This window comes from Thunnus maccoyii, chromosome 7 (genome assembly GCF_910596095.1).
Source record: "Thunnus maccoyii chromosome 7, fThuMac1.1, whole genome shotgun sequence".
Classification (NCBI taxonomy): domain Eukaryota; kingdom Metazoa; phylum Chordata; class Actinopteri; order Scombriformes; family Scombridae; genus Thunnus; species Thunnus maccoyii.
Genome location: NC_056539.1, coordinates 23,191,812 through 23,217,394, shown reverse-complemented (window position 1 = coordinate 23,217,394; position 25,583 = coordinate 23,191,812). Strand labels below are relative to the sequence as shown.

At 40.9% G+C, this 25,583-nt stretch overlaps 2 protein-coding genes across 4 annotated transcripts in view; one reads left to right on the top strand and one right to left on the bottom strand.

The window, feature by feature from the left end:
- Positions 1–5,275: 5,275 nt before the first annotated feature.
- Positions 5,276–10,234, bottom strand: c7h1orf53 (chromosome 7 C1orf53 homolog). The gene is made up of 3 exons (XM_042417117.1): positions 9,504–10,234; positions 7,075–7,176; positions 5,276–5,679 (listed from the first exon to the last, which is right to left on the bottom strand). Exons 1-3 carry the CDS (start codon positions 9,780–9,782, stop codon positions 5,608–5,610), a joined length of 453 nt encoding a protein of 150 aa, XP_042273051.1. The 5' UTR covers positions 9,783–10,234; the 3' UTR covers positions 5,276–5,607.
- Positions 10,235–13,797: 3,563 nt separating this feature from the next.
- The window catches only part of dennd1b (DENN/MADD domain containing 1B), a 108,581-nt gene continuing 96,795 nt past the window's right edge, over positions 13,798–25,583 (top strand). Inside the window, exons 1-2 of one of the 3 annotated variants that reach the window (XM_042416833.1) lie at positions 13,798–14,280; positions 14,904–14,968. In XM_042416833.1, the coding sequence (XP_042272767.1) occupies positions 14,264–14,280; positions 14,904–14,968 (82 nt within the window). In that variant the 5' untranslated portion in view covers positions 13,798–14,263. Of the gene's footprint in view, positions 14,281–14,668; positions 14,757–14,903; positions 14,969–25,583 lie in introns of those variants that run through there. The other 2 variants (XM_042416835.1, XM_042416834.1) reach the window with 2 other exon arrangements.

Here is a 25,583-nt window from a genome sequence, read left to right as displayed (position 1 = left end):
ATTAATTTCAACGTCATCAAAACAGTGCAGGTGTAAATAATGCATTCAAGACGAAATTTGATGGGAATTGTATAACCGAGCTCATCCTCTGGATTATATTGTCCATTGATTATATTGAATGAATCCTCCAAAAATAGCAACATTATTGAAATAATTTTATTTTGGCGTTAATATTTCGTTTCCTGGGAACTGTGACGTAAGCTGTGCGTCTCCATCTATCTCACCTGGAGAATCGTGCTGACAAACTTCATATAAATTCAATGCAATATTGATTGTTATTTCTCACTCTACACACAGTTGGCCTCATATTGCAACATCTAATGAATAAACACGTTTTGATGATGAAAAATTCACCACTACTTAATAATGTCAAGTTTTAAGTAGCCTAAATATTAATATTGTTTATGTTTTGAAGATGTTCTGGTTGTACTTGACCTCTAATGAGACAATATAATGTTCCTTTTTTTTCTCCATTGCATTGGATTATTATTCACCTGATAGGCTGAACAGAATGACAACCAGCCACTGAATAATCATAACACTGGTAACAAAATGTAAAACACTTTTAAATGCATGGTGCCTCCACCTGAATTATATATTTACTGTTAACGTGACAAAGGGAGGTCATCCAGAAGACAGGGTGACCTAAAGCTACTCATACTGGCCACTTGGAGGATGAAACACTGAGGTTTAGATGGACTGATTTCAATAGACAACAAGTGAAAAGAATAATGTCTGAGTGAGCACTGAGGCTGAGAGCGAAGGGTGACAATTAATTAAACCTCTGTACTGCTTGCATAAATGATCATGTGCCATACTGCTAACAGTCATTTTGCTTCGCTCCTTCCGCCTGGTTTGACATCACAATGTATCTCATCAATAATGCAACGGCACTGAGATCCATTTCACTGTGTACCAAGACGCGTACGGAGCACACAGCGTTTTCCGAGAATGATACCCAAGCAGGCTCTGCAGCATGCTTGGTTCAACGGGAAACCACAGATATACAGCACCAACCGGGATGCCTGACTGCCTGCCTGCCTGCCTGCCTTCCTCCCTGCCTGCCTGCCTGCCTGCCTGGCTCCTCTCTGCTGTAGGGCATGGTGGTTAGATTACCACACATCCAGGGTTCATCTGGCGTTATCATTTCTGGGTCACCTCAAGTGACACTCAGCTCTCAGTCACTCCCAAAGCATGGCCAGAAAAGCAACGGAGGAAGAGAGGCAGGGAGGAGGAGAGGAAGGCGGAGGAGGCGGGAAGGCTCTCCCAGGATCCACTGTGGTGCAGGGAACCACAGGCTAAACACTGACAGAATGAAGGAGAGGAGTGGGAAGGGAAGGGAAGGGAAGGGAAGGGAAGGGAAAGGGGGGTGGGGGGGGGGGTTGAGGAGGAGGAACAGAGGGAGGAGTGAAGCACTGTAAAGCTGTATCCCAGTCACATGTATCCCAGTCACATGAACCTGGTGGGTGGGTGAGAGGATGGTGAGACATCCTGGAAATATTTACAAACACACAGTGGACATGGCTTCATAATTATTGGAGGAAAGGAAATATCAAAATGCACAAGCAGTGATGAAATACAGCCAGAGTGCTGTTTTTATGGCTGATACCCAGAATTAAAATGTCTAACAGTGATTCAGTAAAATAATGATAGACAAGAATAATCCTATAAATAGATTTTTGCGTCTCAATCCCCATGTATCCTGTTTTTCATTTCCACCCTTATTTTCTCTCTCCAGGTCTTTCTCCTTCACTTTTTCCCCTCCTCCTCCAGCTCCCCCGCTTCTTCCACTTTCTCTTTTCTGTCTCTTCCAACCACGCTCCCCCACCCCTCCCTTCACCCCCTCACACACACACCCCCCCACCCCACCCCACCCCCTACTTCCCTCCACCCCTCCTTCGATCTCCTCCCTGCTCTGCTCTGCTGGAGCTCAAATCACAACCCCGGTCCCTGGCAGATGGAGGATAGGAGAGAGAAGCTCTTAACTAGCCAGCCTGAGCCTCTACTCTCTGCACACCAACTGCTGCCTGCCTCCCCTCCCTGCCTCCAGAACAGCTCCAATAGCACACCGCCACCTCCACACACACCCCCCTGCATCTCCTCTGGGGACAGAGTATCCTCCTGGGGAATGGTGCACGTATTAGTCCATATCTGGCCACACTAGAAAGGACATGGAAACATAATAGATGGATGTTCTTTATCGCTATAATATAACCTTCGGGGGCAAAGCAGCTTTTCTGGGTAGACACACTGGTTTAGGTGATGCTTGCATATGGTCTTGTCAAACAAGCTACTTCTTTCTACTTCAACCATTCATTTAAAGACCGAATCAGAAGGAAATGTAGTGTGACATATTTTAGAGGTTACACTTTAAAGGCAATAAAAAAAGAGCCATTACATCACTTGTCTTGTAAATGTAGACAAGAAATCACAGATATGACTGCACCAATAAATAAACAGGCCAAAGTGCTTCTTGGACTCTTAGGTGTCGGTGACTGCCCCTGACTCTCGTTTTATCAGGGCTCATCTGGCGGCCGCGACTTGGCCTGGCATGAGCCTGACCACCAGTTGCGGTCTGAGGGAGAAACTGCTCCTCTGTGCTATTTGCAGCCCTGTCTGTCCAAAGGAATCTGGTGCGCTGACTGTCACTCAGTGGCCATGTGTGTTTTTTATCACTAATTCTACCACAGGGATCTGGTTGTCCATATGACCACTGCGGAGGCTGCTGCCCCGAGGCAAGCTGACATTTTCTGTGTACAACGACCAGACGTTGATGTAGGGGCTGCTCAAATGCTGCTTGAATATCAAGACACATGTGCACGCGTCAAAACACGTGCACGTGCGCACACAAACGTACAAAGCAGTGCCCGGCCAATTGCTGGGACTGATGTTCCTTTCAGCCATCATAAGGCTGACACTCAAGTTTTTTTTTTTTTCCCCCCGCCAACCCTGTGTCAGTTTCTGGCTGGTCTGGCCAGCAATGATGGAGACACTGTAACTGACTGTGGTTGGGGCCATTGGCCGCAGGGCTGCTGTGCCTGTTTGAGATAGAAGGGAGGGAGGAGGGGGGGGGGATTGAAGGAGGAGGGGGCTGCTTGGCCTGTCAACTGGTTGTGACTACAGCCTGTCTGGTCACAGTTCCAAACTGGACAGCTCTCTTTTTCTCTGCGGCTAGTGCCATCGTCCTGTAGAAAGGCACACGATATGTAGCTGCCACTCTGCTCCAGCACAGCATATGCTTCAGCTGAAGGTCAGAGATGTTCAGTCCAAAATGCCTGAAATAAACACCTCACATGTCTAGTTGGCTGTTGTAACTTGGGAGCACATCTGCACTGAGGGGATACCACTGTCTGTGCTTATGTGTGTGTCTGTCTGTGTGTACAGGTGTGTATATTTGCCTGTATATTGAGAAATAAAACTTTACAAAAATCCAAAAAAAAAAAAAAAAAAAAAAAAAAAAGGGGGTGGGGGGGTTTGGTGGTTGCATAATCCAGCCAACATCAACAACACAAATTTATTCATGAATGAGGCAGGTTAAGGTCTTCCTGAGTAATAAAATGTATGCTATAAACTTGTCAAATACATTAAATTAGGTATAATTAATTAAAGGCTAGGTAGGCCTGTTATTTTAAAACACCTCAGAGCAGCAAGTAAGAAAGAAATGGATGATCATATTCTTTTTGGTTGAATGCTCTAACATTGTGGAAATAATCAGTCATTAGGGGGGGGTGATTAAAGAAAATGCACCAAGACAAAACTCAAACGTTTTTAAATTTAAATATGATGATTGACCAGTCTGGTTGTAGAGGGAGAAGATGATTTTCAAAGCTTTCTGCAAGTAAGTTTCTCCATAAATCTGTCGAAGGGATTGTTGTGCTGTTTGTGTCTCACTCACCAACTGCTAGGCTAGAACATGATGAAAAAAAAAAAAAAAAAACATTTCAAACTGTGCCATCACTGGATTGGGTAGACGTGGAGGGATGAGGCAGACATGAAAGTTGGCCTATTTCATGGTCAGGCTGCGGGACCGCCGAGGCCCCTGAATGGCAACGCATCTACTTTAATGTGACAGACAAGTCCCTAGGCAAAACCCGCAGAGCCGCGGCAGGCAAGCGGGCCCAGGTACTTGATGAGTGTGACACCTTCACCGTCCCGCTGTAGAAATGTTGCTGCCGCACGCTCCGCTGCCTCAGTTTAGAATAACACCAAATAAATTCGCCTCTCATCCCGCCTGACGACGCGTCCCCAAGAACCTGTCCTCCCCAGCACTGTTGGGATCATGAATCTCCTTGTAGCCGCTCACAGGGCTTTGCTCCGATCACTAAGCACTTGCCTTTGGGACCCACCTGCCGTGGAAAACTGTGGCCGCGCCAGTAGGCGGCAGCGACAGAATTCCGCGGCAGACACATCCTCTCATCCCGACGCTGTTTGCCCAATCAGGCGGAGACAGGCGAGTGTGTGTGGCAGGTTCAGAGCCAGCGCCTGAAGGCATCGCGCTGCCTGCCCACATGCACTCACAAATCAAGTCGCGCATCTTTCCTCAACATCTCTAGCACGCACAGGTAGCTGCAGTATGAGCGCTTGACCTTACGTTGTACTATACTGTGGGCTACAAAGTGCGCTGTGTAGTGCAACCTTTATTCTATATTGGCCTATTAGAAGCCACAGGGTGTTCTGACGGAGTAAGCCTGCTTATGCATGTGTGCTTCTATGCATGCTCTTGAACATGAGCTGATCTATTGCAGGGCTGGGATGAGAGGGCCCAGGAGTTCATTAGGCTGCAGCTCAGGAGAGCAGCCGCAGGGTGCTGTGCTGTAGCCAAGTGTTGCCAGGAGGCTGAGCTGTGAGTCCGGTGGGGAGGGCTGCTGTTGATGTCCATGGCATGTTTGTTAACAGCCTGATTCCATCAAGTGGTGTAAAAGCAGCACAAGTGTGAGGGCCAACCCTTGGCCCCTGCCTATTTTTAACAACACAGTAGCCTATTTCAGTCAAAGGTAGACAGTTTAGTCGAGCACTTGTGGAGTGTAAATTATGCTAATATTCATGCAGTCGTACATTTGGGAGAAAGAAAAATAAGAAGAGATGCAAAGCAAAAGAGCACAAGATTCCATCTGAATATCTGCAGTTACTTTTGCTTATATGCCCTTTATCTTGAGGGCGAAGATCTAAAATGCACTTTCAGTCTTCATCTCTACACTCCCACAACCCTTGTAAATGCATCAGAACAGAGCAGAATACCACAAAACATTAAATACTCATAAAGAAAGATGAAAAATGAAGCTCAAGGCATTTCATTGGACATTCAAGAGAAAATATCTGAAAAATATAACACAACAAAAATGCGATAAAAGACTATTTTACATGAGTTTCTAGTGAACAAATCCTTTCTCCTCCTTCCCTGTCTTGTGAGAATGGAAAAAAAAAACCTAAGAATTGTAATTCATAGGAGGTAGGTATTGCACAGACACTACCCATATTTCATCATTTAGTACACTGATAAAAAATGACTCTCAAAGTAGTCCAAATAACGACAGGCAGAAGACAAGCAACATGTGGTGGGCTCCATTCTAAACAGTATCTTGCATATTACCTTTTGGCCTGTTAGGCTTATACATAAAATAGAGAATTAAAGTGTTTCTTCATCGCAGGGTCCTTCACGTTGACTTGGCCATATGGACACTGGAGGAGAGAATGAAATAATTAAATGTTGTCGAACGGCTTCATGCGGAGTAGACTTTAAGTCACACAGAGAACAAGACGTGGACATGTGCAAAGAACAACACACCACAGAGGAAAGGATGGGATGAGACAGGACAGAAGAGAAGACGAGGCTGGATGGGCTGAAACACAACAGGGACCAAAGAGACCAGAACAAGACACACTGGGACAGTGAGGAGATCAGGGCCCTGTTAACTAAGTATTTTGAGGGTAAGGTGATCATGAAAACCATCCTGTATCTATATCTAAGTACTTCCTTTTACAGCCTGTTTACAAAAACAGTTGTAACTAAAGACGTAAAAACTATTGAGTGTTTCCTGTCAACTTGTAGTTAAATGCTGCATCTAGAAAAGTGCAAACACCTGTGGAAGTAACTACAAATTATCTGTTTCATTCAAAATCTTTTTTTGTTTAGCCGATATCATAACCAGTAATGCTCTCTGTGAATAAAAGTGGTGCTTGGTTCCACGCAGGCTCGACCTAACAACACAAACAATAAACAAACTATTTGAGCCTTTTATATGTTAAACTGGTGATATCTGAAAAAGTGAAACCACAAGAGGAAACAAAAAAAAAAAAAAAGATTTTCTTCAATAAAATGTTGATTTGCTTCAAACACGGTGTGCAGCCTTTGTCACTATACTCCTCTTCTTGATCATGTAAGGGTGTCATTGCAAAGAAAGCAATGATGTAAAGCACAGTCATCGACTGGAATTAATCAGCAATGTAATATTATACTTTAATTTACCATTATTTGGAGTGTGCCCTCTCACTAAACAAGATGGATTTTTGCCTATACTTCTTCCAATATCACATTGGTCATCATGTCTGGGCATTATTTAGCCAAAAGAACACCTTTCTTGATTTTTTGTTTTCAGTTACCATACTTTCTACTTTTAGTTTGTCTATTGTGTTGTATTTTGCTAACAGAGTTCTCATACAGGAAGGTTAATCTAATGACAGAACAACAACACCTGCATTCATACCGCTCCCATTCAGGAATTTCTTAATTTATGCTTAAGGGCAACGCAAAGTAAAATGATTCAAAATATATACAATTCCTCTTTTCTTCTTGTATTTTTGTTGTGTTGTACTTGAATTCATCTTTTTCAGCAACAACATTCAGCTGATGTTAAAATGCTCTTCACAGCCATGCGCACACACTTGTTCTTAATGAGCATCTGTAGGAACATTGTTAACGTCCAAGTGAAATTATTACTGGAAAACAGGGCCCAGAGCGGAAAAGAAAAGAACAGGGTGGGACAGGACAGAATAGAGCTTAACTAAAACTAAACAGCAGAAGGAGTGAAGTAGAGGAACACACATCATGGCAAAAACAGAAAACAAAGAGCTCACGTGTCTGCATGCGCTGCCACAGCATTTCCCTCTCTGAAGGTGGGCATACTCTGTGAACACCTTGTACCCACTGGAAGGGTCGACATACATCTGCTTCTTCGCCTGAACATAATGAAGATATTATTATTTAATTAGTACGACATACAAACATGTATGCTGCTGTGTGACCCCTGCATGCATAACCATATACAGTAGATATACATTACACACTCAAATACAAAAGGCACAATAGTGAATATGATCATATAAAATGAGACAGATTGCTTTGGGTCAAGGAGAAGAGAGAATAGATGACCTCCATGCATAGAAACAGATGTAAGACAGTCTATGTCTTATGATATTACTAATTAATTAGTGCTGTCCTTTTGTGTGCAATTCAGTAGGTGATAATCTGCAATGTTTATTATTATTGTTATGGTAGCCCCATAATAAGTTTGCTTTTATTCAATTCAGCTTTCCAGGATGCTTAAAAAATATTATGAACACAATCATCCTTTCTTTTAACCAACCATTCATAGACACACAACCACCTTCTGCAAGTGAAGAACACTGAACTCCTCTGCCATCCCTTAGGAAGTTAGAAAATGTCATCTCTCAGTCTGTTTCAAACTGAGAGCCCACTAGTTGGTGAGCTTTGACAGGCCACAAAGGGAAAAAGGCCCCAGGCCTCTTGGTGACACGGCCTGTCATTTCACATGGCATTGCAGTGCCACATAGTGAAGTTGGCATAGCTGGGCCCCCTCTGTATTGTGCTTTTCCCACCCAGGCCCTACCACTCTCCTCAGGTCGCGGCCAACTTGCCTCAACTTCATCCACACTCAGAAGCACAATATTTACAACAGATAAGCCTAAAGGCATGCAGATGACACCTATTCACTACTGTCACCACCACGCAGCTCACTGGCTCTGTTTGATGGAAGAGCAACTACGATTTGGTGAATATGATGGATCTGACAAAGAAAATTATCATCATTACATATACTCATATGACATGTAGGTAGGTACGCTTGTGGTAAAATTATTATAAAAGTGTTAAAAAAAAAACTAGAATCTTCTTACAATATCAAGTGAATTGAATAATAACACATATTTACTTACTTGTGTAAATTCAGGTTTAGATTTGGCAGGATTTTGCATCATATATGACCAATCTACCCACAATTTCTTTGTGCTGAAAATAATACATTTATATTATATCTTGTAATACATAATATAGCAAAGAAGGTAAGAATGAAAAGACTGAAGCAACGAGTCAAAAATAAACCTTTATAGTCACTTTTAGTAACAAAAATGACAGTAAATTTTAATTTTGCCATGGACCCATGGGGAACCCTGCCCTGGGGACAAGTGGGCTCTAGAGATGCACCACAGCTGGCATATCATCATACTATACTGGATATAAGCTTGAATAAACAAAAGTCTTATTGGCCCAGTTTTATTTGTATTGATGATATTTGGTTTATTATGGGATTGATATATGAGTTTGTTGTTTCATGTCACTTACTAGAAACTATAAATATGGTGGTATTCTTTAAAATAACTTAATTATGTCATATTAGTTTGAAAAGCTTCACCTGCACTGAGACACACAACCCGCATTTCAGGGAACACCGGTGGTAAATATGGTTGAGAAAATACTGACTTTCGGTACAAGCACTGTCAAACAGATATCACATATTTTGAATTTGCAAACAGATTCAGGTTGTGTAGATTAAAAGACCTGCATTATATTTTCACTGTAGCTTTTCTTTTTTTCATAGAATTTTTTTTTCTAGGATGTACCAAGCAAAGTGAGCAATACTTGATTCTCTGTAATCTATTAACTAATGACAGAATGCATCTGTATCATTTCATTCACTTGATTTTAGTTTAGGAAATAACATACAAGTACCTAATAATAGTTTTGAGGTACATGTATTTTGCCTGAGTATCCCATTTTGTGTTTTTTCATTCTCCCCTGCATTTCAGAAAAAGTTGCACTTTTCCACTGCTATTATGACAACTATAATTACTTTGCAGATACAGACTTTACATACAAAACATATAATTATCTTGTAAAATATAGCCTGCCTAAAGGTATGCAAAGGCAGGTGAATTAGCACCAAACTGACTTACATTGCAATGCTGCTTACATGTAACATGTTACATGCAGAGATAATATTGCAATAAAATCATATATATATATATACATACAGTATATAACAATAAGTAACTCTCATAATGAGTACTTTTGATAATTTTGAAGCATTTTGTTGATAATATTGTACTTTCACTAATGTAAAAATGTAAAGTAGAAGTTTTACTGGCCATATTTTACATTGTACTTTTGCTACTTTTACTCAAATAAAGGATATTAATGCTTCCTCCTCCACAGTTATGCAATTCATTTCATTACATCGATTTGAAGTCTTTCAGATGATGCATCTTACCTCACAAGCCTCTCTATGGACCCTGTGGATGGCCATCTCTTCCTCTGTAAACTTTCTTGCAGCAGGGTCGTTTTCATCCCCTCTGCTGCTGACGTCACTGAGGTGAGCTTCACCCCTGTCCTCACTGATCTTAGACATACTGTCACCTTTGACTCGCTTATTCGAGCTGTCTTCTGAGAAGTCCGGTGTTGACATTGTTACAAGTGTTTTTTTAAACTGAACACGAAGAAGAATCAGTCTGCAGACAAATGCTTTACTCGGGTAATGTTGGTAAAGCATGTTGTGTGTGAGAGGTTTAAAAGTTGCTACTTAAGAGAGAACTTTTACATTGTTTCTCGTCTTGCAGTTGTGCGCGAAAAAAGATGCAAGACTCTGGGTAAATAGACCATCTCTGCATGAAACACAGTGACGACAGATTACATTATCCTGTGAGTTACTATCAAAGATTGTCTATTTTGCATGTTTACTTTCTGCCTCCTCCTCTCCTGCACAGAAATGTCCTTTACTTCCTACTCTGCTTCGTCACATTGGTGACATGTGACCATCACGTAACACGGATCCACAGCTTCACACAGCGCCTCTGCTGTTTCAAAGCAGCTACTAAAAGACATGAGGATAACTGAATAACTGCACTTTACTGAGGAAAAAAACGCTAAAACAAAGGAGAAATCTTAACACATACAGTATATAAACACCGATTTTTTAGATGTTAAAGTCACAAAAGTGATACAGAGGTAAATAAAGTGTTCAGCACAAAGCAAACTGCCAATAGAGACAAAAGATTTCTTCTTAAATGAAATGTTGCACACGTTTGATACCAATTAAAGGGTTAGTTCACCCAAATTTTGAAGCGGTCTATTTCCTCACTTACCCCCAGTAGTATCTAGCCGTGCAGATAGTGTTGTCTTTATTTGTTTTGAAATGTCCATATCTGAGATTTCATTGGAATTTCATTTGTGGTGCTCAGAGCACTGATAAATAGCATTTAAAATACATTCTTTCAATAAAACAGAGTCCCTACTAATCCACAGAGCTCAGTATGAACAGTTTTAATTAGAACTACTCTCTACCAAGGAAATTGTTACCATGAAGACTTCTGTCTGTGACTCTTTGACATGATGTATCTAACATTTTGTGAACCATACTATCTATTAGTGTTTATATAGGTAGTAATCCATGCAGACAGATCTTCACTATCCCTATAAATGTCTAGCTTGGCTATCCTTGACCAGAATGGATTGCAAACAAAGACACCTTCCCCATAATATTAAAGTAACATGGTGACTTGGACTAAGCACTGCAAGGTTGATGAGTGGACATTAATGAGTCCTTTCAAGGTTATCCACCGCTGTAAGCCACCTCTGATGATGTGTCTCCTCCAGAATTATGGGTAATGAAACCTGACAAGTGTCTTTTGACTGACATTGTGGGGTCAATTTACCCTCAGACAAGTTACATATCACTGGGAAAAAAAATTAATGTATGCACGCTCACTATGGGGAACATTGCAGAAAAGTATATGATGTATATCTTTTATTAACGTGGTTCTTCTCTATAAAAATCATTTTTCTACTTTTCTTTTCCACATTTTTGCAGCCCAAGTGTTTATCTTATGCTGCATAACAACTTGATAAATGTAAGATAATACAGATGCTTCACAAATTTAAGAGGCAATAGACTGTAAACCAAGACACTGTGTTGAGGCTGCATTTGGGCCAGACAGCATTTTTACAACATGAAAAAACACAGGGAACCCTTGTTGTATATTTTCGTGTAAGAGACATTTCAATTCAGCAAGATAAATCATGTGCAACTAAGCTTAGTCAAATGTTTCAAACCATTCTAAAATATATTTACAAGGCCTTAGAAGGACAATGGGGCACTGTATTGTCCCTTTTTTCAGTGTTAGCTTCTCTTAAATGATCATAATCTGGAACTGTTAACTGTTCACAGTTCCTTGAAATGTGAAACCTCTCTGGTTCCCAGTAGCCAAGACTAATAGCTTTATGTATGTGTCTCTTTGTATGTGTATGTACGTGTGTGTGTGTGTGTGTGTGTGTGTGTGTGTGTGTGTGCGTGTGTGTGTGTGTGTCATATTGTTTTTTTAAGTTAAGGCAGCAGCCCTGCCATTATCATTTCATACGGACGCCTGAAACAGCATGCCCCAGTCTACTGCCACTTAATTACCTTCCAGTCAGCCTGAAGAAATCTGGCTCTGATCCAGACAGACTCTCTGGAGAGGAGAGAGAAGTACATCTAAGCCATTGGTTTCAATTTACCATGGGACAAATATTGCTTAAACATGAGATTCAATGCAAACATTAAAAGGGAAAGTCCACCCTAATACAGAATACACATTGCGTTGTATTTGACATCCATACAGAGATATAAATCTCCACCAAGATGGAAATCAGAGCATCAAAACATTAATTGATTATACCACCAGGTGTTACTTTAGGGAGTTGGTCCACTGACATATTAGTGACTGACGCTGTGGACTCATAGAGGTTAACAGCTGTGAATCAGAACATGTGCAATGAAAACAAGTAACTGTCCAATTGAAATTAAAATTCTGAGCTGTATAATGTTATAGAATAGAATATATTTTATCTTAGGGTGTATTTTCCCTTTAAGAGGCCAGTGACTCAGCTAAATCATGAGCAATTAGTTTAATGTAGAGTCCTGAAGTAGATTATAATAGTCATACACAGTCGGCTAACTCTATATGTGGTTTGTATGACACACAGTTTTCCTAATTTAAAAGCTTATGTAACTGAGTTATGTACCGCAACTTCAGCATTTATTTCTTACATGGACTGAAGTCTAACATGGTTACTGTGAGGAGCATATACACATGACACATCGTAATTCTGCAGGGGAAAGTCAAGTCTTCAGTCTTCACCGGTCTTCTTCAGTTATAGTAATGAGGGAGGGGCAAGTGTGACTCTTTCATTTTACCCACCTAGATTAAATTGTTGACCTTCCAGTTAAAACCCGCTTCTTTAACCTTTAGCCTTCTGCTGCCCCAGTTGGAGATTAAGTGCCTCACCCGCGTGCAATTTATGTGTAGCTGAGAAATGTGACAGCATCAATATTCCAGAGTCCAATTGATAAAGGGATTTGAACCAATCACTCTCTTGTGAATGTGTGAGCCTTATTTTTGTGTGTAACCCCAGTTTGATAAACTCTGAGCATGGCCGGATTAACTTGTTGAAGGCAAAAATTTGCTGTTTGGTCCACAAATCTATCTGCTATGTTCCCTGTCATCTTTGTTTTAGGAATATGATTCACATGAGTACAATTTAACATTGAAATAACAGAAGTCTTATATTAGTTTTGGACAGGACCCTGCATTAACACACCTCACTTGATGTTGTACTTAATGGTAACGGATTTGTAACTGAACCTGGGTGCTTGGGTACTTGGGTGCCTGAGACCCCAAGGCAGATGCTTGCTTTATCTGGCTAGTGATCCAGCCCTGGATGTGAGGAAGATTTCAGCAATACTGTTGTGCTGAACATATTGTCACTCACTGTACTTATTTCTGTGGAAGGAAATAACTGTGAACTTACAGCTGCTCTAATCAATATTTTCTTATTGATCAATTAACTATGTATCATGCAAAAGGGGTCACTTGTAGTGACAATTAGAGAATTATTATTACCTGACTCTGCAGTTTCCCTCAGCTCTATGGAGCTTTTTAGTGTCTTTCAGCTCACTGTTTTCATGTTTTCACCAAACAGCAGACAAAGTTAGCTACAAGTTGGTGAATATGAATATATATGTGGGGCATTTAGCCGCTAAAGAGCCGGATGTTTCCCTCTGGAGTTGGTGGAGGCAAAATAAGGCGAAAAGGAGACAGAATATTGGCCAGAAACATGACTAAAAATGAATGCTTATGTTGATCAGTGTCTCCTGGGTGTGTAAATAAGAGAGAGGAAAATAAGCAACTGTTTGCCATGTAAACTTTAGGCTATAAGGTGATAGTATACCATGTTACAGGTCTACAGGTTGTCCCGCAGCACCCAAGTGGCTAATAAATCAATTATTGCAGGTTAAACTACTTCTCATTTTGCTTCTTGGAAGCCTTTAGGCCAGTGGTTCTCAAAGTGTGGTCTGGGGACCCCCAGGGGTGCTCAGAAAAATGGGGAATATTTTCATTTTAATGGATAGAAGTTAGCCCAATGAGAGAATGCATAAGAATGACTAATCAGTTCATAGGTTTCACACACTTCACTCTTATCTGCCCACCTGATAGTCCCAGGACCCCACTTTGGGAATCCATGCTGTAGGCTACCGCTGGCATAATTATTGAATAAATACGGAAGTCTCACGGGGAAACACGTTTTTATCAAAAGTAGAAATCACATGCATCAGGTCTGCTGTGTGCGTCAGGCTTGTTACTCATCCAAAGTGGAAGAAAAGATGCTCGCAGGCAGAACCAGCAGCAGCAGCAGCAGCAGCAAGGTGCTCATCTGACGCGCTGACGTCACCAAATCTTTGACAGCACTTCCTGGAGTGGTGTTTGTTGTGGGAAATAACCACCGTGGTGCTGAATTGGGATTCAGGCCACATTAACGACGCAAGGACGGCACAGAAAACTACACTATCCCACCTCCAAGCATGTGGCCGCGGCAGCTTTCGACCGGTGTCAGATAAGCCAGAAGAAGTGACGGTGGAGACTGAGGAGCGGAAGGACGAGGTGGAAATATTCTCGGACAGCCGACAGCACGGAGCTGTCGCGATGTGGTAGCTAAACCATGGACAGCAGAATAAAGTAAGACCTCTTTGAGTTTTCTGTTTTTTCCACTATTGTTGGCTTCGTGATATAGAAATGTCGAGCTAACGGCTGACGCGCGGTAACGTTGCCGTTAACGTCCAATGTGAAATACGAAGGAATGTTTGGCGTAATGTGAGCCAATCTCCAGCAGTGGATTTAACAGCCAGGCCAGCTGGCTCGACAGCATTTGGGTCAGTCTGTTGCTCTGTCTACTAGCTGACCACCAATTAGCAGCTCTGTTAGCCAACCAGACAACATTAAATCGGTTACTTGTGGACGCGACACCGAGCGACCAGCCTCTGTGCCCCAAGTTTGTCCAGATATGTAGTCAGAAATAAGAAAACTTGCATTCAGACTACAGCACTATCTGCTGTAGCTAAGCTGGTGTTAATGACACTATCGAGTTGTGACACTGTGATTCTTGTGAAGTGGGGCAAGTGACTACAGGTCCACTTTATGATTACACTACTCAGGTACACGTAATGGAATTTAACACATTTGTGATGTGAACCAATGCTGAACGCACACTTGTTGCCAGTTATTCTGTGTAAAAAAAAAAAAAAAAAAAAAAACAGATGCCTCCTCTTTCTCTTTGCTTAACGGTGTTTTATTCTTTTCAGGGAGAAACCAGAAAGAACATTTGATTTGGTTGTACAGGTGGCATGTCCAGCATCTGAAAATGAGGGTAGGTGATGTAATTATTGACATTAATAATTTCCTGTCACTGTAACCTTTGACCTGTCTGTCTTTCTCTGCTTGGTGTAAACATGTAAAACACAAACGTTTCGAAATCTATGAATAGCACGAGGAATTACAGAGCTGGAGCTGCAACAATGATCTAATTATTTGATCTACAGAAAACAGCAACAATTCAGGAATGTATTAATCACTGAGGTCATAGTGTAAACCAAAAATGCCAAATATACAGTCAAATATCAGGAGTTGCTGCTATCCTTGGTTTTATATTACTGCAAATCTGGGTTTAGCAACTTAAAGATGTTAACTTTGATGGGCATTCTTCCACTTTTTTCTGACATTTTATAGATTAAATGATTAATTGATTTGTCTATGAGATAAATGACAGATCAATGATTAATAGTGAAAATAACCGCAGCTCTAACATCTATTGTATGTTGACTAGGATGTAAATGTGTGTGTTTTGTATCTCGTGGATGCCTTGTGTTTGCTAAGATGTTTGTAGTGTAATTATAGTAATTGTAAGACCGTACAGTCAAGATGTCATGTAACATTGGAAGCAGTGTTTACCAAAAGAACTTGCACGGTATTTTAAGTCAGACAATAAGCGTCACTTAACTGCTCTGCATGACTGAGTCCAGTCTCGCACAGTAAGAGCAATCATTATGTCTGTAGTGTTGTTATATGCGCTCTGCGGTTTACTTTGTTAAGAAACCGAGGGCAAGAGAAGGTCAGCGCTAAGGTCAGCACTGAGGTCAGCTGTAAAAATCGCAATGTCAGAGATGTTAGTTGCTTTAATATCTTTATTAGTACCATGCATTCTTCATTTATTTGACTGATATTGACAGTATGAACTATTCTGTTACTGAGCCTGACCATAAGTTAACCAATGCAGGCATTTCCCATTTAACTGTGACCCCACAAAGATTGCTTTAGAAAGATCACGCTTGGGTCAGCAAGCTGCATTAACTGTTCTGCTGTTTGCAGTGGTCAAACATTCCAGCAGTTGCGGCCTGGACAAAAAGTGTTCAGACTAGCCCGGGAAATGACTGTGGCCACTGAAGAACAACACTATATTCTACCTTTTTATGAATATTGGAAATTAAGTAAGCTATATTTCACATCAATATCCAGTGTCACCTATAAGTCAAATATCATGTAAAAACATTTTCACTACATATTACACCAGCTGTCTTATTTTGCCCGCTCAGTTTTGACGTTAAGGAGGTGTTATGTAGACGGTTCACTTGTGCAGCTGCTGAGCTGACCAGAGTAGACTGAAAGTTGTCCTTGGATGTAGTTCTGATATTGGATTTTAAACTAAACTCATAAACCACCGGCCTGTGCTGTAATAACTGACTTCCCCCATCTATGATTCAGGGTCAGACTCATATCCGGACTCTTGCTCCCCGGAGCACGGCTACAGAGCAATGTTTGCACACCCCCCGGGTCAAATGGAACATATGCATTCTGCTCACTCATTTGACCAAAAGGGCTCTCTCTCTCCGCTATGTGCTCAACCTTGATTGGCTATAAGACTGTCCCTGATGAGGAAGTTGTCATGATGCATATACTTTCTGCCAGCAGGGGCTTATGGTTGTGGTATATTGTCTTTTTAAAAGAGCGTTTCAGATAACCATATGAGGAATGAATCACTTCTCTCTGAATCTGATCAGTTTCCCTTTCTTTGACTTGACTTTACCTGAACTCTGTGTGTGATGAAATGTGTCTTGAATGCAAAAACCTGTGCTGCAAGAGCTTTTATCATGGTACTAGGCTGGAATAGATGATATTGTGCAGTTATTATAAATCTAAAACATGCGTTAAACCCTAAATTTAACCTGTCTCATAGCTGCATTAGTCTCAATTTTGTGGAGCTTAAGTTTGTCATGAGCTGAAGTGGTTAAAGCTATGAGTCATAACAGACAGGCTTTGACCATGATATGAAACCTCTACAGTCACTCACCGCAAAGTAGAACTGTTTCTCCTGCAGTTTAACATTAGGTACTCTGCCAGAAAGCACCACTTCACATTTACACATTATCTTCCTACTATCTCACATAGGCAAACAAACAACAGTGCAGTCATGATAGACTATAATTAAATTGTCATAGCAACATGGTGTATATTTGAGCATTTGGAGAGCTGGCGGAAGGTTTCAGCTTGCTCATATTTCTCATATCTCCTCCTTACGGTTAAGGGAATACAAGTTTAATCTTTTTAGCTTTTGTGTGCTCTCTCTGCCATGCATATCAATCCAGTTTATGGTGTCACGCTTTAAAGCCACTGATACAGTACCCTCATTGAGCGACTGGAAAGCTCGTCGTGTGCTCAATTTTGCTGATGCCGCATCACTGTTGCCACTCTCACCACATCCTGAAACTAGATCCATGTGCAATAGCATGACATGATACCAGTGTAATGTAGAGGGTAGCTCCCTTTGCTAATAGCAAATATGAAACTGCAGAGTTTAAAAAAATGTCGTACGATTGTCAGACAAGAAAAGCTCAGCCTTTTCTAGATGGTCAATACGCCCCGTCCTGCTACTTCCTGTGTTAACTGGGTTTCACACCTTCTGTAGTAAGCACAGTGAGTTCAGATGACACCCACATGTTTGCAGAGTCAGACAGGCCTGCAATATGCCTGTTTTTTATTAAGCTGCTTCACAGTGACCTTTTAGAACTAATGATCTCAGAATAGATTGCTCACTCATTATAAAGTTAACATTTTGGCACCGAAACTATGCAAGGTTTAAGGTCACAACTCAGTATTTCTTTAAGTGACAGGTTGTCAAAAGCCTGTGAGTGAGTGCTGAATGAAGTCATTAATAGACATTTTATTAATTGTTAACTAATTAGATAGTAGTTGGATTTACCAAAAATACAAAGTCCTCCTAAAGGTAATTGTTCATGCTGAATTTCTATAGTGTTTGGATAAGTGTGATATCTATATGATGAGAAACCATGATCAGAGTCTCTGATGTGGGCATGGTGTGACAACAAGAATATCATGGTGAAAGGTTTTGTTTACCTTCCTCATTTACCAAACCTTCCTTTGCAATATTGCAAAGCTGATCAAAGAAATGACTTGTCAAGAAATGGAGAAGACTTTGCTTTAAGTACGCAGCGTGTTTAGTCTAACTTATCTAGTCAATCTATTTCATGCCCTCCAAAACCACCTGGAAGTTATGCAGACATATTTTGTTTAAACCGGACATGTCATACTTTTTGTGGTTATTTTTATACTTTTATGTCGGATGTCTATTCTAAACATAGTCAGAGGTCCAAAACCTGAGGTGAACATATATAAAAAATGCTCCCTGAAAGTCAAAAGTCCAGCTTTGAATGCTCCATTTGTAAAGTTACCTCGAATTCCCCTCAAACTGATGTCAGATAGTGCGTGAATGAAAGGCTGGAACAATCAGACGTCTGTTCCATAGCCTTTGTTTCTAAGGTTGATTGAAGTTTTTTGAACTGCAAACACCAGTAGAGCCCCAAAATATAAATATAGACCTGGAAATGTGCATGATAACTCCCCTTTAATTTAATTTGTTTGGCCAGTTAACAATAGCTGTAGTGGAACCAGAAGCAGCAGTTTTGAGTGTTGCATTAGTTTGATTTGATTGGGACAGTGTGCAGTTTTTAAACATTAAAGATGCACTGCACCGGATTTAGCTCAAAGCTAATTTGCGTCCGCAGTCAGTTATTTGATTATTCAAATAATTTATTTTTGTTTATTTAAGTTAATACATAGTATAGCAGGGTTTTACTAACACATCGTCAATGTCATATCATTTTGTGTTTTATAAGTTTAAAATAATTATTGATCATCAACATTGTGGACAATTGGTCAAGATGGGATAAAATTCTTATTCCTAATCACTAAGCAGTGTTATAAATAGTCCAGAGGTAAGAGTTGTCAACTCAGTACATTTTGCCACTCTGTATTTCTAGTACCAAAAACCTGACTATGGACAAATCTAAAATAATTCCACTAAAATAATCTTGTGTGTCTTTGGTTTGTACTTTGTTTGTGAGTGTTTACACTGTACAGATCTGACTGTTTAGTAGATTGCTGCTAGCAGAGTCTTGTAAGATTCCTGAAGGTCTGTGATGTTCAGCCAACAGGACTATTCAGCCACTCTCTGAATGATACAGGCTTTGTTGCTATTGATGCATGACCTTTTGGACCTAACTTCACAAGTCTTACTTGCAGGCATCTGGATAAAGTTTTTGTCTTACTGTGGAAAAGGGGAATACTATTAATTTGTAAGTGTGTAGCTAAAAGCATGTAATTTAGGACAATTTGCTCTTCCAGTGTCCTTAGTGTGTTCCTGTTTGACAAAGTCCCAATTATTCCTCCCGTGTGTAGGTTTGATTTTGTTCCTCTTTTTTTACAAAATACTTCTGGTAAAAAATGACATCCCTGCAACATCATCATCACCCCACAGATCTGATTTTATATATACAATAGTTAAATTGTAGTAAGGATTTTTTTCTGGGCTTGAAAATTCTCTGTAATTGACATTTTATGAGTGCATCAACATTCCATAACAGAAGCGTTGCTGGGCAAAAAAAACAAGAAAATAAAGCTCACAGCTACAATGGTGGCAGTGTTCATATCTGGACTTGGCTCCACACTTCTAACCATGGATGTGTGGATAGATGACAGACACTGGCCCCTTTTCCCCATGCAGGTCCAGGGAGACCTGGCCTCCCTGTTCAGCCCGAGCTCAGTTCTGCTTAGCTCTGTTGGCTCAGTGCTCTGTGGATGCTCAGGCTGTGAGCGAGAGCGTTGCCTGAGTGCGTGACTGGCATGCTAGCTACTAGCGGCCCTGGCTACATAAAGCCATATTGATGTGCTTCCAAGATGCTGCCAAAGCTAGCAGATGACGCTAACGCTGCCAAGGCAGTAGGTGGGGACAGATGCTACCTGTCCTCGCCCGCTCCCTCCAGCCAGATTGTTCCCAGTAACAAAGCAATAAACTTAATAGATCAGCATATCAATTTTACAGCTACATTCATGCTGCAATTAGGGGAAATGATTTACTGTTTAAAAAAAAAACCCTCAGTGTGGGCAGCTTGGTTAGCACTGATGCCTCACAGGACTAAGGTCTAGAGTTTGAAACCTGGCTTTGGTTATTTTCTGTGTGGTTGATTTTGCATTTTTTTCCGTGTACACCTAAGTTTTCTTTTTATGTGTCCTCCAGATTCCTCCTACAGTTCAGACATAAAGGTCAAAAGAATTGGGAGCTCTGAACTGCCCCCTATGTCTGAATTATTGTGAATATAAATGTGTCTTTAGGTGCCTTGCGATAGACTGACATTCTGTTCAGTATGTGTCTCTGCCTTTAGCACAGTGCATGCTGGGATTGGCCCCTGCCCCTCGTAAACCCCAAACAGGAATAAGCAACTATAGAGGATGGATGGATGCATAGATAGGTATAAACACTCATCATCTTTTTGCAAACCGACTGTATGTTTGCACCTGGCAGTTGCATACCACTGAACATGTGTCCTCTTATTGTCAGAGACAGCTGACGAGTTCATTGTCTGCTTCAGCATCTCGTGATAGCTTCTCACTCGTATTAAAATACACCGCTGGAGGTTTAACCGTTAAAATATCAGTGCATGTGCGTAGGTTTTAGGAGTCATTCAGACCTTCATTCCTTCAGATACATGAAAAGGAGAACCAGAAAGCGAAAGTATAGAGTAGACACATTTTGCCCTTCGATTCACATGGCCTTATAGCTTCACTTTGTCCAATTATGAAAAGTTACTTTTGTTCTGTATCCTAAGAACATTTTCGCTGAGACCAGGAGGTCTCACAGTGTCGCCTACTGTTCGCTAGTTAGTTATCAATCTGTTTCCATCTCTGCTGTAACCCCCTCAAGCGGCGCTGTGATGTTCCTATTTTTTTTTTTTTTTCCCATTGGCTTTCACCCCTTCCATTTCCACCCTGCGTATTCGTAGAGCAAAACTCCTGTGTAGTAGAACTTTTAGAAAAGGTTGAACGTTGACATTCTGCAAAATGTCAGAATTGCTCCTTGACCCATGCTTGCCGGGTTCTGCAGTCTGATTGGATTCCGGCTGCGTGTTGAGTTCACGGTGGGCTCACACTCAGATGGGAGGCCATTGGAGTACTAACAGATGCCATGGCAGCAAGAAGGGTGTTGATTGGTCATTAGAGAGGCCACACTCCTCCACTCACACTCCTGAGAGGACCCCAGGGTCTCACACTTTGTTTATCTCACAACCCTTCTGCCTTTCTCTTTTGTCTCACCCATATGACTTTGGTAAATTGGCTCTTTTAGAGAGAACCAGGCTTTTTCCTCTGAAATGAATTGAGGAAGTCTCTCAACTTCCCTGCTATGGTATGGTAATGACCTCAGTGCTAGTGAACTTTGAGAAATCCCCTCCCACTCTATTTCCTCTGACTGTCAATAAGATCATGTTTGACCGACAGTCTAAATTTAGCAGCATGACCTCTTTTTCTCTTTTTGTTTGCATTAAGTCAGTCTGTATTTCTTTACTGATGTCCTTTTCTTTTATGGACACTGTTAATGACATGACATACTGAAACATTAGGCATATGGTAGGTACTTCTGTCCATAATCCTACATCACCTGTGTCTAAAGCAGATCCGTATTAAAGAGGAGTTTCAGTTAGATCATAACGGCTCAGGCTGAAAATTTAAAAGACTGTTACTTAATGCGATTTAAACAGGAATAAGTGACTTAAATACGTATGTAAGGATGTCAATGGAATAGTCACATGTTCACAAATCAAGACTAGACTATTTTTTTTATTTGATTTGTAATGTGAATTCAGTTTCCGTGACAGATTCTCCCCTTTTTTAAAGCTATGTTTTCCCTGCATACTACCCAGTAAGCTATAAAATGAGACTCATTTGTAGTTCGATTTTGATTATTCAGATGACAAAGTTGGCTAGCCAATGTTACTGCTTCTTAGCTCAGTGCTCTCCAGCCTCGTTCTTTTGTTCGTGTCTGGAGTCATTTGTAGCTCCCTACTTGCAGTCACTCATCCATTTAGTACTGTGTAATGGCCTGCTGCTTGCTGGCTCGAGTTCCAGCTCTTTTTTCTTATTTAAAAGAGATGGAAGTAAGTGTTGTCCTCACATTTCACTTTGACCTGCTTTGTTTCAGATTATATGGGGAAGATCAATCTAAAAGTATTCAACTGTCATCATTGTTTGAGTTAGCTTTCGCCTAGCGGAGGGAAATAACGTGATTAGTTTTACACGTGAGGGCACCAATCAGTTTCCAAGCCAGATGAATAGATTTTTTGCAGTCAGTATATTTATGGTTTATAGGTTTTTGGCAGTAACGATACCCTACCACTATTTCAGAGCGGCTTTATTATTCCACTATTTCTAATGCAGGAAAATTCAACATGGCAGAGAAAAAAAATAATGCAAATTGATCTGCACCTGTTAATCTGGTTTTGTTGGTCTGGTGGGTTGATTGTGTGGACACACAACTCACTGTCAATGTTTCCCTCTGCCCATTTATTCTAAGTATAGCTTTCTCTTTCATGTGTACAGGTTTTACCCACATCCCACATCTCCCACGTCTACCTGTTATTACTCTTGCATATCAACTTTTTTTCTTTGTGATCACACGTTGTTTGCACAATCACAAACAAGGCGCAATGCTTCTCGCCCCACTTTCTGATTATCACTCGTTATGACAGGGACAGACGGGCCCTACAGGGAGAGAGTGGAGAGAGAGGTACCAGGTCAGTGGGACTTTTCAGGTGGTGCCATGTGACCTCACGACACTTATTGGTTGGCACACAAACTCAAATACACACCACCACCCTCAGGACAGCTGGGAATGGACTTTGTTGTTCCTTCAGAATACAGAGCGTTATTGGCCCCAGCATGAAGAACTGGGGCAGAATGAGACAGGGTGGGGCAGATGAGGAGGGGGGGGGAGTGAGGATGGAGGAATGGATATGCTGATGGCAGTGGTCTATATAATGAGAGGTGAGATACTGTGGCGGTTGCCGGCTGAGCTTTCCCACTCACTGATGCAGTACTGAAACTCTGGGATTTTTGTGTGCATTTGTGATAACAGGTACAGGTTTAAGTGTAGGTGTGCGAGTGCCAACTCGTGCGCATGTAGCACGGCTGCATGAATGTGTGTTGCTGTGCATGAGAAAAGAGACACAGAAACTGTGAGAGCTGGCTCATCTGAATTCACTAATGCTGCCAGACTGGGAGAACATGGAAAGACTTCTAGGCACTGACGCGTACAGGCTATTTTTAGACTTCCCCTTTCCATGGTGAAAAAGTGGGGAAAAGTAGGGACCCGATCAATAATTTAAAATGAGATGATTTTGATGAATGCGGAGGAGTTTCATCACATCAGCCTCACTCACAGCCTCACAGCGCTCTTGTTGGTGTCTTGCCTTTTGTTTGTGTGTGTGTTTGTGTGCATATTCTATGCATCTTTGTGAGATGGCAGATGATTTTATTCCCTTGTGACCACTCGTAAGTTATACTCCAGAGAGCTGTTGGAATTTTATGTGTTTAAAAATAAAAACCACAAAAGCACAGGCTAAGTTCATGTCCAGCTGAATTTAACTTTGAAAAACCACCGGTGTCATCTTGAAAAGCTAAGCTCTTCTTCACATGTATGTCAGGAGATGACAATCGGGAGACCAGGAGTATATGTTCGGCACAGCAGATGGCACAAGCATGTATGAAACAAACACACACGCACACCCACAAAACACACACAACCAATTATTCTGATTCAAAGAACAATGATTGGCTGGTTCTTATGCATGTAATACCAATGTGGCCTAGTTTAGCCCACAAATGAACAGGATTAGTGCAGCTCCTGCTTTAATGTAGCTTTGGTGATGGTAATCTATCCTAGTCTGGCAAATCAGATTTAAAAAAAAAAGCCGTGCGCAAAAATATGTTGACTTTTGTGACTGTCATGTTGAGCAGATTTTTATGATGACAGGATTTTAACAGGATTTGGGGTTGACTCACTTCTCATGACTACGTCAACTAGCCCACTTCTCTTGTCACATGCGGAGGGAATTATAACCAATACCAGAGGCTCATAAAGCTTGTTGTATCCAAGATCCCAAAGCATATTAAATAAGACTCAGAGTTTAGCACAAAAATGCATACAATTAATGTCTTCTGGCTGTTCACAGGCACATATTATTTGTTCTGTATTATTAGCAAATCATGATACTTGTGAATGATGTGTATTTATTTTGCTGGGGTTTCTTAAGGGCTCTCTGGCATTGTGTAAACCTCACTTTTGGACCAACAGAAAAAGCAAAGAAATGCAGAGATTGTTACAAAAGAGATATAGTCTCAGAATGTATTCTGGCCTTTTACGAGCTGCTGCCATGTAGGCTGATGTAAAATGATCTAAAAGCTGAATGATGTAAAAGACAGAAATGTATTTTCTCCCGGCAATTAAGGAAATCAGTCTACTTATTGACATGATATGAGTACTGGTATTCTGACATCTAGACTGTTGTCCTTTAGACCTTAATTTTGTGGCCATGGCCAAACCCAAGTCAAGCACTAGTAGTGCTGTCTGTGCTGTCATCTCAGCTTCTATCCTCACTATTTACATGTCAACAGCTATGCCCCCAGGGTATGTCTCTCCATTCAAGGCCGCTCCTATGTTTCCTAACACCCCACAATTACTGTGAAGATGATGGCGCTTACGTGCATGTAGTAGCCCAACTGGCCCTTAATTTGGGTTCTGGCCTATTTTTCAAGACAGAAAATATAGGTCAATCTTGATGCCTTTGTGAGTGTCTGAGACCATTTATCAGTGCAAATCATGTAATTCATCCATAAGGGTTTGTTTTTCGATAGACAGACACACACAAACACACATTTATGTATCTCTCACCTTCCAATACTACATCTACATCCCAAACCCTTCTCCTAACTTCTATTGTGAGGGGAGTATTCCTTGATTATATTGCTTCATTGGAACCGGTTAAGATGAGGCTGACGGTTGTATAGACATCTAACACCCCTTTTATACTGCCACAATAATGTGGGATAAACCTGTCTTTGTGGTCAGACTGAATAGGTTAACACATGTTATCCAGCCGGGCTTCAGGACCTGCTCCTGACAAGCGTCGAACTGGTGAGATGCTGCTCAGCTTTGGTATAAAAGGTAGAATGTGTATTTCTATAATAAGTATAGGAACCTTATAGTAGATATTGGTGTCAACTTCTACTGAAAGATACTCATATCTCCAGTATTAACATAGCAGTAACAACTCTAAATGAGCTGAACCGTGATGACACTGTTAAGCAAATATTAAGTTTATATTAGGTCTAGCACTGCAACTATTTGTCTGTTGATTTGGTATCTATTGACAGAAAAATAATAGATATCAATTTTCATAATAGAAGTTATGATGGGCAGTCGGTTCACTATTTATCTGACATTTTATAGACTAAAGGAGATGATAAAAGAGTTCTTCGTTATTTAGATAAAATGCCAAATGAAGGAAACAAAAAAAAAATCAAGCAGTTTCCTTCATTGATTGTTGGCACCAGTAATAATGAAGTTCACTCAGTTTGTTTAC